This window comes from Sturnus vulgaris, chromosome 3 (assembly GCF_052056855.1).
Source record: "Sturnus vulgaris isolate bStuVul1 chromosome 3, bStuVul1.hap1, whole genome shotgun sequence".
Lineage (NCBI taxonomy): Eukaryota > Metazoa > Chordata > Aves > Passeriformes > Sturnidae > Sturnus > Sturnus vulgaris.
In genome coordinates, this window is record NC_142245.1 from 111,417,581 (window position 1) to 111,432,584 (window position 15,004).

The following is a 15,004-nucleotide window of genomic DNA, read 5'->3' on the forward strand; positions in this document are numbered from 1 at the left end:
GGAAACTAGGGGGGAAATACGTGTGAATCTGATTTTAAAGAAAAATCTAAATGGCTGAATTAATATTTCCTGCCTCAACCAGTTTTTGCCTTTTTGCTCCTTCACCAGTTCTGGGGTAATCGTGCAGAAAGGGTGGTAAAAATGGGAAGATTGAGGAAAAAAAAGTAGGGAAAAAGAAAGTGCCCAAGAAGTTTTGGTGTGTGCAATGGTGATAAGTCTGCACAGTAAACTGTATTCCAACTTTGCCTTCATTTCTTTCACCAAGGGTAGTTTACAGTTTCAGAGGAAAATGGCCCAGCACTAAACAGATACTAAGGAGAAAAAAGTAGGACAGTTTTTGCCCTGGAGAAATGTATGTGGAGTCCAGTAAAGGAGTTCAGCGTTCCTTTAAAATTAGAGATTAAATCAATTATGCAACAGAAAACTGCAGCAGATGTAGAACTAAAATATATATATGTATCTGTACAAAATTAGCTGGCCTGTCATGTTCTTTTAATATTTAAAAATTACTAGTTTGGAAAAGAGAGCTGATTTTTGTATCCTAAAGAAACACTTTGTTTTAAGAGCCTTTTTTTATTTAAGTGAAATCAATAAAACAATTCATTGTTCCCCACCAGCATCTGACTCATAGCTGAGGATATTTAAATTCTCTGTACAGCTTTTTAATGGGTAAAAGGCAAACAGTATAAGACTTGCATGTTCCCCATCTAATATATATCACACCAGTGAGCTCATATATTCTCTGGGGACATGGAGGGAATTATCTTTCAGTGTCCATTGTCCAACCAAACCAGCTTTGATTTCCTTGTTTAAATTCCAATAGCTGTGTTTTGAACAGAGGAAAGCCACCAATTAGGTTGTATCCAAATATGCTTTCACAATTTCTCATATTTTTTACTCCTGGTTACAAAGCATTTATTATTCCAGTTAAGTCAGTTAAAATCATCTCATATATCCAATTCTCAGCTCAGTTTTAAAGCCATTTTTAAGTAGATTTCCAGACTTAACAATCATGCACAAAGATTGGAAATGGGAGTTCTGTAGGATGAATTGCAAGTTTTCTCTCCTTTCAAAAGCATTACATTTACATTTAGCTAAAAATCATAAATTTTAGTCCAAAATAGCACAACTTATTAAGAAATGTTACCCTTGTTAAAAAAAAAAAAAAAGTCAAAACCACACAAATAACAAATACAGTCAGAGGGAGAAACAAAGTTCATAATAAAACTATTTATAATGGAAAATAAAGTAAAACAAAGAAGGGAAGCTAATGTTCACAGAAATTCTTTAGTGGCTGGAAACTGTAATTGGTAAATGACATATAAGAACACAGGAGTCATCAATCAGTAGAAAAATTCTACTTCTTTTAAGAATATTTAGAAGAAAAATAGGCTTAATACTTTCATATTGCCATCAATAGTTCCATGGGTTTAAATCAATGGATTTCAGTAACTTGAATTGCTAGCAGAGAGTTTTCCAGGAAACCCATTGGACTATTAAGGTGGACTCTTCAATAATTTTGGGATCACTCACGATGTCTGAGAGCCCTTGAAGAAAGCTAATATTGTGCCAATATCTCAAACAAAGATAAAAGTAGGAGCCCCAGGTAATTACAGGCCTGTCAACTTGACACTGATTCTAGGGGAAAAATAAATAAAAATGGAATGTCCAACTCTGAACACAATTAATAAATCATTAAAGGTGGATGATATAATTAATGCCAATCAACCTGCTTTTATAGAAAAAAAAGGTCCTGTGAAACTTCCTTGTTATCGTCTCCTAATGAGATTACAGGTCTAGTTGATAAAGATAATAGCTTTGATATCATATAATTGGCTTCTCCAAGGCACTTGGCTTAGTAGCACAAAACTTTGTGATTAACAAACTGCAGGAGTAGAGCAGGAAGATGGCACACACTAATTTACAGCCTGAGTGACTGGAATAGGGACATGGAGCCATCCTGCAAACCCCGTGGCATTCAGTGTTTTATTAGGGACCCAAACTTGTGTGAACTTAAGCAGGTAAACTGACACAAATGGAGAGAACAATTACAAGGAATTGTTCCTGTTCTAGGAAAGTCAGCAGGAATTTTGAAGCAAAGAATTAGGAAGAAAGTGAAGAATGCTCTATGGGACCCTGTTTGAGCAGGGTGCTTGGATTAGATGGCCTTCAGTGATCCCTTCCAACTTTACCCATCCTGTGATTCTCTAATACTGACAATAATAAGACAAAGATAAGAATCTCTCTGGGAATGAATGGAGAAGAAAGAAAAACAAAGGGGAAAGCTGAGTAAGGTCTCAGATACACACTTTGGCTAAGTCTAAATAGATTCCAGCAGAATGGCCCCTGAAAATGGAGATATGGAAGCAGAAGCTACCTCAGCTTACTCATAAGGGAATCCAAAATAGTTGAGTCACACAAATCACAGGAGCTGGGTAAGTTTCAGAACCTTATGAAATCACAGCTCTTGTAATTAGTAATTTTGTGGGATACAGCAACTTGCCCTAAAGAACAGGAATCATGATTTCTGCAACACATGAAGGATCTGGGCTTTAAGTGTACGTCTTTGGACTTCAGTTGTGAAAACTTCAAATTTCTTGTCCCACTTTTGTGTGGTGAGCAAGTCCTACATAAGATCACACCAAACTGCCCAATTCCCCATCCTGCATGAGACAAGTGGAAACAGATCCCCTTTCATGCTCCTACTCCAGCTGGAAGCCCTGGCAATTTGATGAGCAACCTGTTTGGTCCTAAAGTGAAATAATAATGTGCTGCTGGCAGAGAACCAGGAAAAAAGGATACTTGCAACCTGGAAATTACCAAAAGCTGGTGGAAATGTCTGGTGAGATGTGCAGAAAAGGTCAGGAGGCACTAAAGACAAAGGCAAGACACCCCCAAAAAAGTGTTCTTCTGATTGCACTACACAGTGCAAAAAACTCCAACCATATAATATAATCTTGTGTTAATAAACAATCTGTGCTGTTAATAAATTCACCACTGATTACACACTGTCCTGAAGAAGTGTGAGATCCAAATGCTGAGATTGTAACACTGATCTGTTAGCACAATGGTTTCATTTGGATCATAATCCTTCATCAGGTCTAATCCCTGGAGAGGAGAAAACCTACTACAAGAAAAAAGGAGGGAATAAAAACAGAAATAGAGATGTGTTTTTTCTATCCAGATTTTTGTTTATTCTGGACTGTGGTCTGGATCTAGTTTGTTGAGTTTCAAAAGCATTTTCCATTGTTTTTATATTTCAATTCTGTACCAGATGTTCCTCTTGACAGATTTTTGCTGTATTGTTTTGGGGTTTGTTCCATAGCAAAACCTATTCAATTCTTTCCTAGATTAGATGGTGTTTCCTCCCTCCTAGCCTTCTCTTTTTTTTCACAACATAACACTCTGCAACAGCTGTTGTATATAAGAGCAACGAAATCTCTGAGATAAGATCTCCTCCCTTCACCTGGCAAACAGACTTTGCTGAGTATCTTGCTGGGACCATCTCCCCTTTTATCTCTGTTTCCTGAATCCAAAACTTCTTGGACTCTAAGTACCCAGCTATTTCTAAACCTCTGTCATATTGTCACCAGAAAGTCTGAGGAGCTTTTATTCGTGGTCAATACACATTTGGACAGCACCTACTGTTGGTTCTTCTTCTGGGGCTTCCTTCGGGTGTTCAGGCTGCACTCTGGAAAGCAGCCTGGAAAAGCAGCCTGGAAAAGCAGCCAGACAAGGAGACTTCACTTGGTCACCCCTTTCTGCCAAATGCACAGAAAATTTCAGAACTCCTCAGCTCCACAGCTGTGGAGCAGAACCAACAGCCAGAAGTGGGGGGTGAAGGAGGAATCAGTGGTGAGACATAGGATGGGATCTGAGAGTCCCAGTGCCCTCCAAATCCTCTCTGGAGGCTGGCACATACAAGACAGGAATAAATGACTGAACAGTGGGATTTTTAAGCAGAAGTTGCAGGCAGGAGAAGACACCCTGAGGGTGCCCAGAATGATAGAAAACCTTATAATTAGGCAACTGAACCATGTTTCCAGGGAGGATCATGTATCTACATTCAGATTTCTTAATGTAGATTTTCTCTAGATACCTTTATCAACCAGTCCCACAGACTGCAGGGGCTCCACTGGTTATGTTGGATAGATCTCTACTGGAACAGCAGCTCATGTGCAGAGGTCCAAACCACACCTAAATTCGAGTTTCTTGAACATGTGAATCAAATGCCTTCTCTATGTGGTACAATCATTTAAAAGAAACTGAGTGGCTTGGGAGGGGTAAAAGCCAAATGGACAGAGGCTGAGGGGTTCATTGAAGGGAATGCAAGTAATCCAGTGAACTTTTCAAGCCCCTTCTTTTCTGTGATTTGGAATGAAAATACATCTTCTTACACCAACAGAGTCCCTTCCTCATGCACACTCTGCAGGGATAATATGTGACTGCAGGGTGGGACTCAGCCCACAGCTAAAGATGGGACCCACACAACAGAGGGGTTGGAGAAGTTGGAAAAGACAGTAAATTGGTGAAACTCACTGGTGCCCTAATTACTGTTCTTTATTTACTGCTAGCACATGGCTCTTTAATGAAATACACTGACTTACCCTTTGACAAGTCAAGTATGGGGGTTCTTCCTGGAAAAGAGGGGGAGTAAATGCATTAGAGCTCCTACCACAAGCAGATAAGAGGCATTAGAATTGTCTGGGGTTCCTCCTCCAGACAATCAAGCCATGAGCTAATGATGACCTAAGGCTTCTTGCCTCCAATGAGTGACACGACTGACAAGCAGCCATCAGGAGATATGCAAAGGAAAGAACGTGACAAGTTGAAAATAAAAAGAGAAATCCTATCTGGATAATTACTTGGCGAGCTCTACTATAAGAAACAAAAGCAGCCTGCCAGCAAAGAACAGCTGAGTGCAGTTTAGTTCAGGATGAGTCCAATGGATCACTGTGTGCCAAGTGAACTTCAGCATTTTCTTCAGCTTTATTGGGAGCTGAGGGTTTTATTCAGCAGTGGAACTGGGCACTTTCTGCACATATCATCTGAGTTTTAATGTTTGTGGGTTAAAACAAACAGAATCATCATAGCTGAGAATGGAAAAACAACTGTAAGATGTTGAACTCATCATTTCTTATCTTGTTTTGACACAGATGTGCTAATGATATTTAGCACTTTGCTTTCTCTCTGAACCTCAAAGTCTCCTTTTATAAGCTGGAAAAATAGCTAATTTTTACAGTATCACAGTACAGAGATATAGAAAAAAAATGGTGTAACTAAAATTCTATTGCAAACTTCACCATCAAATAAAAGACTGAAGGATAAAAGGAAAGAGAGAAACTCCGTATCTTAGAGGTAGGATATGAAAGTAGAAATAATCAGAAAGTTTCCCTGGATCCAACAACACTGAAGGGCTAGGAGCACCCAGAGAAATTCCTGTGGGGGTATATCCACACATTTTCCTTTGGGTTTTCCAAGGGTTCTGACAGAGTTCCTTGTGGATTTTAAATCATCTCACATCTTCAAGGAATCATAAATCACATGGATTGTGATCATACATTAAAGAGAAAAGTGATGATTGACCCTGCATGTTCAATGATGTTCTAAAAATTCTGATTTCCCAACCACCCCTATTTTCTCATCCCAATTTGCCTGTAAATTATTGTTTCAATAAAATTAATTAGATTCTTGTTATGGTTGATAATCTTCAATTTTGCACCATGTTTTTTTCCCCCTTTGTTACATATTTCCCATCATTATTTAGTTCCTATGCATTTATGGTCATGATTTAACCTTCTGACTTTGTTTTTTTCTCTGCAGAGAAGAAGTCAAGTGCTCTGGAGGACACCAAACCCAAATAAGACGAATTTCTAAACTGATCATTGCTCTGTGGGAGTTTAAGAGAACAAAATACCCTAGCTTTACCAGAAAGTCTTTGTCCCAGGCTGTGGAATTAAAAGGAACAGCATGTGGCCATAGATTGCTACGCTGCAAACAGGGCATGGAGAAATTACACAACAGGCAGGACCTGGGGATTTGGCTCACGCGATGCCAACCTGAGATCCTGCTCAGGCAATGCTGAACGCTGATGTCCACATCCATTAAATCTGTTTACTAAACTGTCTCATTATCTGTTTTGTGTCAGGATTTCTTTAGGGTGTGGTGGAGTTGGACAGATGGGCTTCAAAACGCTTCCTTCAGGCATGGAGCAGGCAGGATTGGACAGATGGGCTCCGAGACGTTACCGTGAGGCCTCGAACACATGGGAAGGGAAAGGGGAAGGGAGGGAAGAGCAGGCACTCCCAGCCCTGCATGCAGGCAGGGAAACCAGTATGAGATGTGGGAAACTTGCAGAGTCTCTGCCCACCCATCATCCCACAGCTGAAACAAGGACAGCTCTCCAGGAGACGCGGGACTGCGACTCAACAGCTGCAAATACCTGTTTGGTTTTTAATATCATTGCTACTCACAGATGTGCTGGAGGGGAGTTTGTGCAGCAAAGTGCCTCAATGTTTTTTTAATAAGTGTTTTTAGCAATGAACACATGCTTTTTCTTAAAACCAATATGAAACCATATTTAAAGTGCAAAGGAGTCTAAGGAAGAAATGACTGACACTCTTTTAAGTATATATATTTTTTAACCTTCCAGATTAAGTTTTCCAACCTCTTTTTCCAAAGAAAAACACAAGACAGCAAAATAACTTTTTTGGCCAAGACTATATTAACTAAACAGTCCCTTGAGATTAACAACAAACAAATATTAAAGCAGACTTCCTCAGGAGGTGATTACACAAACAAATTCTCTTTTTAAAGTTCATGAAACCAATCTTGAGAAAGGTCAAGCAATGATCAACAATGTGATCCCAGCGTCCTAAGGATTCCTGTAAGTAAATATAATGCCTGGCTTTAGAAACCTTGATATTTAAAAGGAATTATGTGAGTAATTACTTCCGAGTGGAAAAACACCAATCCTGACTGTTGTAAATAATGTGGAAAAGCCTCAGTGACTTTGGGGACTGTGAAACAGCTGGAAGTAGGGGCAAGGTACCTTCCTGTGGTCCTGGTGCTCATCTCTACAGAGGGATGAGAGGAACAAGTGTGCTCAATCCAGCTGTTTCATACCACAGCAGGATTTCCAGTCATTCAGGGAATTCTCCATGACTGTTGGCTTTGTGTTGGCTTTAAATATTTCTGTGTCACAAAAAGTGCCCAATTAATACCCATAGGCACCAGGCATTGCCTGAACACTAGGGCAGATCCTGCCCTGAGGAATTACTGTCTCATAAAGCAACCCCACGGGAAGTAGGGAGGACTTTTACACATATCAGATAAAATCTCTGCCCCAGTGAAACCAGGGTGAGGTGCAGATTGCAGTATTTGTGATGCATTGCTGTTAAAGGAATAGATAATTCACTCCAGTGGATAATCACTGTGCTTCACATGGATTCTGGGTAGATATCCAGGTAGCCACGGGGCATTAGGCTGGACAGCATGTTTATAGTGACACTCTAAGTCGTTCCCCACAGTTTTGTTTTTTTCCTATCAAGAGCAGAAATAAACCCCAGGCATCCCAAAGATCAGCTCTTCACTCACCCACTCTCAGCACACCCCCCAGCACCACGACACAGGCTGCACTCAGGACGTTGCTGGAGTTGCTGGGGAACTCGAGGGTTCCCAGGATGTAGAGTCCTCTCAGAGGGGGAAGAGACACATCCACCAGGATGGTCCTGTCTGGGAAACAAAGCAGAGGGTTGTTTAGGTCAATGGCAGCCTGATAACAACTCTTGCCAAAACACGTGAAGAATGTGAGTGTGGCTTGAGTTTTGAGTTACTCGGATTGGTTTTCATAGAATTATGGAATTGCCTGGGTTGAAAGGGACCTTAAACATCTTCTTTTTCCAACCTCCTGCCATAGACAGGGACACTTTCCACTATCCCACATTTCTCCAAGCCCTATCCAACCTGGCCTTGGACGCTTCCAGGGATGCAGTCACAGCTTCTCTGGGCAACTTGTGCCTCACCACCCCCCCAGGGAAGAATTTCTTCCTAATATCTAATATAAACCTACTCTTTTTCAGTTTAAAGCCATTAGCCCTTGTCCTGTCATGCCAGGCCCTTGTAAATAGTCTCTCCCCATCTTTCCCATTTTTGCCTTATGGAACTGAAAAAGAAAAGAGATCTTTTGAAGAGAACAAGAATGACAAAATGCTCCATCCCTGGAAGTGTTCAAGGCCAGATCAAACAGGGCTTGGAGCAACCTGTTGTAGTGGAAGGTGCTCCTGCCCATGGCAGGAGGTTGGAACAAGATGAGCTCTAAGGTCCCTTCAAATACAAACCCTTCTGGGATTCTAGGATTGATGAAAATGGAAAAATATCCAACAGTATAACCAAGGAGTGTCATGGTGCAAAGAGCCTGCAAGTCCCCACCTTGTCAACAACAGTGGCCAGGGTGACAAAACTGCAGCCACATACCATGAACTATCTCCACTGACTCTCTGTCACCACTTTTCCCTCTTTTCATCTTGGCTTTTCTCTCTCAGGTTTAGTATATGAAAGCTCACCTCTTCCTCACCACCCAAGAGGAAATCTTTGCTTACAAAAACACAACCTGCAGGAAACCAGAGCTCATAGAACCACAGAATCACTAAGGTTGGAACAAAACTCTGAGATCATCACCAGCTGCACCATGAGTCCCTCCATCCTGCATTCAAATTCCCCTCTAAAAATCAGTTAACAATGAGCAAAGCACCATTCCCTCAAATCCATAAGGAGAAAGCAAGGGGGTTATTCTTATATTTCAGAACAGAGTGGTAACTGTTGTGGCTTGAGCACAATGACAACATCACTGCTGCTTCCTAAAGCTGCAAGTCTGCACCCTGGGAACCTTTAAAATGCCTTTTAAGTGTTCCAAGTAGAACATGAGCAAGGGTGTAAATGGTGGATCATTTAGAGGTAGGCCACTGCACAGAGGTGAATTCCACCCTCAGGGCCCATCTAATGCTCTTGGATGTCACTAAGAGATTCTCAGCTGATTGCACTGGAAAACAGCTCAGGCCTTGAAACTGGTTTCCAGCCCCTTTCATTATTGACAAGAGTAACAGTCTGGAGCATGCCTCAGTCAGTAGGTGCTCCTGGAAGGAGGAAAGGTGTTTCCCTAACAATGGGCTCAATAATATGATCTTATAATGGTTTTCATAGAAACAGATTGCAGAAAAAAAAAAATATTCAACATAATGACAGCCCTGCCCTACACAGAGAATTTCTGTGGCTCTCATTGTTCTCTTAAGCATTTATTGCAAGGAACACACATATTTTTTCTAGTGGATTTTGACAGAGTGGTGAGAATGGGACACTTGAAGCCAGTTTTGTGTGGAATATAAGAACCATGAAGTGTCTTGGGAAGTGGTTCAGCTACTTAACAATTTCACTCCTGCCTGTGGACATTGGCAACTGCTTTGGATGGGAACACAAATGACCACACAATGGATAGCACAGAGAAAGTCCTTGCCAAAAATCATGTAATCAGGGGCTGGCTCAAACTATTTAGCACACAGGTTTAAGAACATTTCCAAGCCCTGTTTGCAGGAAACATAATCAATATGATTCTGGGAAAACCTACATGAAGTACACTCAGAAGTGAACTGAAAGAAAACATTAGTATGCTGTCTTTAAGATTAGCATTTTCCAGTTTTTTACTCCTTGGTTTTGCAACCCCGAAGTTTCACAATCTCCAGGGAAAGGAAACTTTATTTCAGGTTCTGTTTCCAGGCTTGGAGTTCTGGCTCTGCTTACACACTTGTCTCCTACCTATATATTCCTCCCGTTATTCCTATGAATCAATCATCCCACCTCTTCCTTTTCCCCTCTGCGTTTTTATCCTTTCTCTCTGGCCATGACCACCCTGAAAGCCCAGGATGTTTGTTCCAAAGGACTAGACCAAATACCGCAGCAATCCATGGTTAATCTGAACCCCTCATCCCAAAACAAATTCTCTGCTTCCTTGGGCTGAAACATCTTTCGAGCATGCAAAATTTTCACAGCATTCGGATGAAGTAAGTCTCTAGGGACCAAGTGCATTTTCTTTCCCCCCTAAATCTTATGGTGTTAGTACTCAATATATATTTTATAGGCATAATCCTGTGTATAATCTCTTTACAGGACAGGTACAGTCCATGCTCTGCAGAGCTGTGAAGGGAAGGCTCAGGATGTGAGGATATGAAACAGAGGAGAATAAGGGGGGAGATGTTGTTAAAATGGTATCTCTCAGACAGAAGGGGAAGTAGTTTGTGAAATCACAGCTCAAGAATGTGGCAAAAAGCTGCAGTTGACAAAGGCCATAAGTATATTCATCAAACACAGGCTGAAACATTTTTACAAGGAAAAGAAGAAGCGCTCCCAGGCATGCCATTTATATGCCACATTTCAGTCTAGAACAGAGATTTTTTGCTGAGTTGCACATCTTTCTAAAAAAGGGTTTATAAAGGAAATGCTGACTGCTCTGTAACCGTGGCATCATGTGTGAGAGCCTTGAAACACAGGAGTGAGAAATTCCCCCACTCAGAGATATCTCTGCGAACCTAGAGTTTCCTCAGTTTAAAAGGACAACACTCTGGGGTGTGATGCTTGGGGTGTGAAGTCCTCAGAGGGTGAAATGTTGCTCTGTAGAAACAACAGAACATTCCTTTGAAGGGGCAAAAAAAGTCTTTCCACACTTGAGGAAAGCAAACAGATTCAAAGGCAACTTCCTTACAGAATACACTCATTTACCTCATAGAGGGAGATATGACTTAGCAGTTAGAATAATAAACTTTAGGTCACTGAGCTCAAAGGATTTACCTTCAGAAAAAGACAAACTGGAGCTGTTTTTCCACCATGAAAATATTCATATACAGGCAAGAAACCACTCTCAGCAAACCATAGCTTGAGCTTAAAAACAGGGCAATATTTCATTGTACACACATTTTCTTCAGACAAAAACTCACAGGTATGCCAGAGTCTTAATGTTCAGATATACAATACTGAGAAGTCACTAATGACTCCAGCAATGACACGAAATGCCTTTGATCAGCCACACTGCTGTATAAAACACCATAGCATGCCATTGAATGGAAATCAGGCACAACAGAGGAGCTATTATATGGGATACAGTACTCCAGCATTCATCTCTTCAAACAGAAAAACTTCAAAGAAAATCAAAATCAGAAAATGAAGAACAGAGTGAATTCCACCACTGGAGAGAAAAAAAAAAAAGAAGGAAGATAGAAATTGCCAGAGGCTGCATGATATCATATCAATACCCTTCAAAACAGCATTCCTTTGCTTGGAATTATAACACATTCTCCTTCCACCCAGAGCATGCTGCATCAGGAGTGTGTCACACTGAAAACCATAAACCAAAGCCCTGAAAATCCCAGGGCTTTGGGAAGCTAATGCCAGTGCTGGCTGCTGGAATGGCATGACTAAACTCCTCTGGCTTGTTTTCCAAGGTGGTGTGGCTGCTGGAGCCTGATGCATGTGAGAGGTCCTTGTGGGATGGCTGTGGCTCTGGAGGATGAACCTCCAGGGATAAAAGCACAAGCTGTGGCAGCCTGAGCTGAGGATTGCCACATCAGGCTGGAAGAGACTCGTATCCTCTGGGGAGACAGACACTGATGGGAATTGTAGCAACATACCAACGCTAAAAGTCACTTTTACATGAGGAACCCATCTTTGTTGCAAGTGAAAGTCATCCTTGAACTAAGTCTGTGAAGTCAAACAGGGCAAAAAAAGAAAGAATTTAGTACAGAACCCCAGTTTCCAAGCTTGCCAGACCTCTAGATGTCAAGCAAGAACACAAAAACCTGGTTTCTAATATGTCTATTTTGCTAATAGAGGCATTTTCTACCTTTCCAAACCTTCCTGAGACCAGTCCATGAGGTGGTCCTAGTGTTGCAATTCTGCTTATTTTGTTAAAAAAGCAAATTGAAGCCTTCAATAGCTAAATTTAGGCAGCGCCCCAGTTCTACAGTGAACTCTAGGAATCCACATTCAGTCAACATTTCAACAGAGTCAGACCAAAATCTTTCCCTGTACTTCTTCATACCAGAAATGAGCACTAAGCATCAATTATTTGCTTTTGTGACTCTAAAACTGTTCTTTGGGGGCTGAAAGGACTAAGCCAGTCATTCACAGCATAGCAGAAGCAGGCTCATGTCTTGGCTTTCAACCAGAAAATCGTTGTAGATGGCTCCCAGAAGAGAATTTTAAGTAACCAGAAGACAGCAAAGAGTAGGACACAGCTGCATCTTGCCAGGAGTGAATCACAAAAACTTACTGCAGTGTGCATAGCAGCACAAAGTTAGGGTGGTTTGTAGAATATTTGTTCTCATGAGAACAAACTCTCACTTTTTTGAAGCCATCTGGCATCATTCTGACTTTAACAGGGTTTTCACAAGCCAATGGAAATGGGAAGAGAAACATCCATAAAATGCTACAATTAAACATACATTTTAAAATTGTTGATTTCATTGTAGATTTTGGATCCAAGCAAGGGCCTGGCTTTCTTTGAACTGGAGACTCAAACACTTGTGGCAGCAAAGCAAAGCATGCAAAATGGACAGAAAATTCATCTTGCCTAACTGCATTTTAAATGCATTTAGTTGAGCAACAAATCCAGTTCCCTTATCGCCCTAGTGAGGACCATGGCTCTAATTTAAGACCCTGTACTCTGTTGACTCCAATGCCAGTGAGTGTCTCAACACCTCCAAATCAGCAGGAATGAAGAGGGAGAGCAGAAATAAAATAGAGAGGATGACCAGAAAAGGCAGAGATGAAACAAAATAGATGATGTGATAGACAGCTTGTGTTTGTGTTCATGGTTTTGTTCTCAAGATAAAATCAAAGGGGGATTCCAGAAAGGTACAGGAGAGGAGAATAGAGAGGAGAATAGTTTCTGCACATCAACCAACACACACATTTACTCTGGCAATAGGAGTAAAGAGATTTTTTTATAAAATCATAGAATCATAGAATAACCTGGGTTGGAAGGGACTCACAAGGATCACTGAGTTCAGCTCCTGGCTCTGCACAGAGCAGCCCAAGAATTCCACTGAATGCTCAGAGTGTGATCCAAATCCATCCCCAGCATCACTGCCCTTCTCTGGACATGCTCCAGCTCCTCACCTTTGCAGGAAACACAGAAGAGTTTTATTCATTGTGCATCACAAGCTGATCCTTCATCTTCTACTCTCTCGATCTGATCTAAACAACAGAACTCCAAACCCTCAGCCAAACCTATTTATTTATTCATTTGTTATTCTCTGCTTTTGTGTAAATTGTGATTTACCTCTACACCTCCTCATATCTGCACTGACACTTGATGGTGAAGACTGGAATGTTCTGGTCTTATGTCAGTCATGGGCTGACATTGGTGAACCAGATATCACAGAATCATTAAGGCTGGAAAAGACCTCCAAGATCACAGAGTCCAAGCTGTGACTGATCCCCACCTTGTCACCAGCCCAGAGCTCTGAGTGCCACATCCAGTCATTCCTTGGACACCTCCAGGGATGGGCACTCCAAACCTCCCTGAGCAACCCCTTCCAATGCCTGACCACCCTTTCCATGGAGAAATTCTCCCTGAATTCCAACATTATCTACTCTCCAGCTCAATGTAATTTCCTCCCAAAAGTGAAGAAATGCAATATTTTAAAAAGTACAGGTTTGGGGTTTTTTTCCATATTTATCAGAAAATTGAAGATTAAACTAAATACATATTGAAGGTGGATCATAATTCTTAATGTAACCTTCAATTATATATACATATATATATTTCTATATTTCTATATTTCTATATTTTTATATTTTTATATTTATATATATATATGGAGGGAAATGTTTTTATTGGTATCTGGGCATGGAATTTCAATCATGGTTACAGTTTCTCTTCAAATATATATATGTAATCCTTAATGACACAGGCCAGAGAATCAGAGAAGGCCTAACCATGACTGAAGCTCCATGTCCAAATATTAACACAAACATTTCCTTCCACAAAAACCATAAACCAAAACTGGGTGGGAGATGAGTAGACATGAAGCAGTGTTATCTACATTCCACATTTACAGAAGTGGTGCTGTGGTAGGTAGAGAGACTTAACTGGTTTTAAAGAAATGAGAAGGAGACAGCATCAGGTTCTAGAATATTTCAGGTCAATATCAAACAATATTCATTGGATCATTCAATAATTATATCTGGATATCAGGACCTCATGTAGTCCAACTTCCTGATCAGAGGATCAGCTCTTGTGTAAAATGGTTATCACAAGATTTTTCTCCAGATTTTATTGCAAATTCCCTAATACATTTATTAAAATCCAGATTTCATGCAGGAATGTAAGATGAGTAGGGATTTAAATGCATCTCAAGCTGAAATACAGGCCTGACCTAAAATGTCTAGGAGGCATCCAGAGGAAATGTTTGATAAGTAGGAATTGCAAGAGAAAAATAAATTTGAAGGTGATGTAATTGCAAAAATGTAAAATATTATCTTTGCACAAAACATAGAGAGAGATGAGTCAAGAGATGAGCTCTTTGTGAGCTGTGGTTCTGGGTCTTACAAGTTCTCTTCTGAGTCAAGGTTCTGTACATACTCCAGCTGGAAAGAATTATCATTCCCTTCCAAAAACTACATTTTTTGTACTGCAGTCTGTGTGACAAGGAACAAATGCAGGGTTCTGCACGCACTGGAATGGCCACCAGGGCCAGAGAGCCAGTATTGGAACACAAATATAAATGGCAAGGCAGGCAGAGCCCAGCACCTCCACAGAAATGAAACACCTTCCCTCCTCAGGTACCTGGCAAGATGATGACGTCTTCCCCAGGGCCTGGGATGCTGCCATTGGATCCACCCCAGCCTTTTCCCACACCATTCCACGTCTCTGCCAGTGACCATTTCATGACAGCACAAGAAGGAACTACAAAACAAGACATATAAAGGCAGAATTATCATTTTCTATAGCTGG

General features: G+C 40.9%; 1 protein-coding gene across 1 annotated transcript in view; it reads right to left on the reverse strand.

Annotated features, from left to right (window-relative positions):
* PKHD1 (PKHD1 ciliary IPT domain containing fibrocystin/polyductin) overlaps positions 1-15,004 on the reverse strand; it is a 229,390-nt gene that overhangs the window by 78,938 nt on the left and 135,448 nt on the right. The window contains exons 50-51 of the mRNA XM_088162528.1: positions 14,837-14,956; positions 7,597-7,734 (exon numbers count right to left, since the gene is read on the reverse strand). Of these exons, the coding sequence (XP_088018654.1) occupies positions 7,597-7,734; positions 14,837-14,956 (258 nt within the window). The remainder of the gene's footprint in view (positions 1-7,596; positions 7,735-14,836; positions 14,957-15,004) is intronic.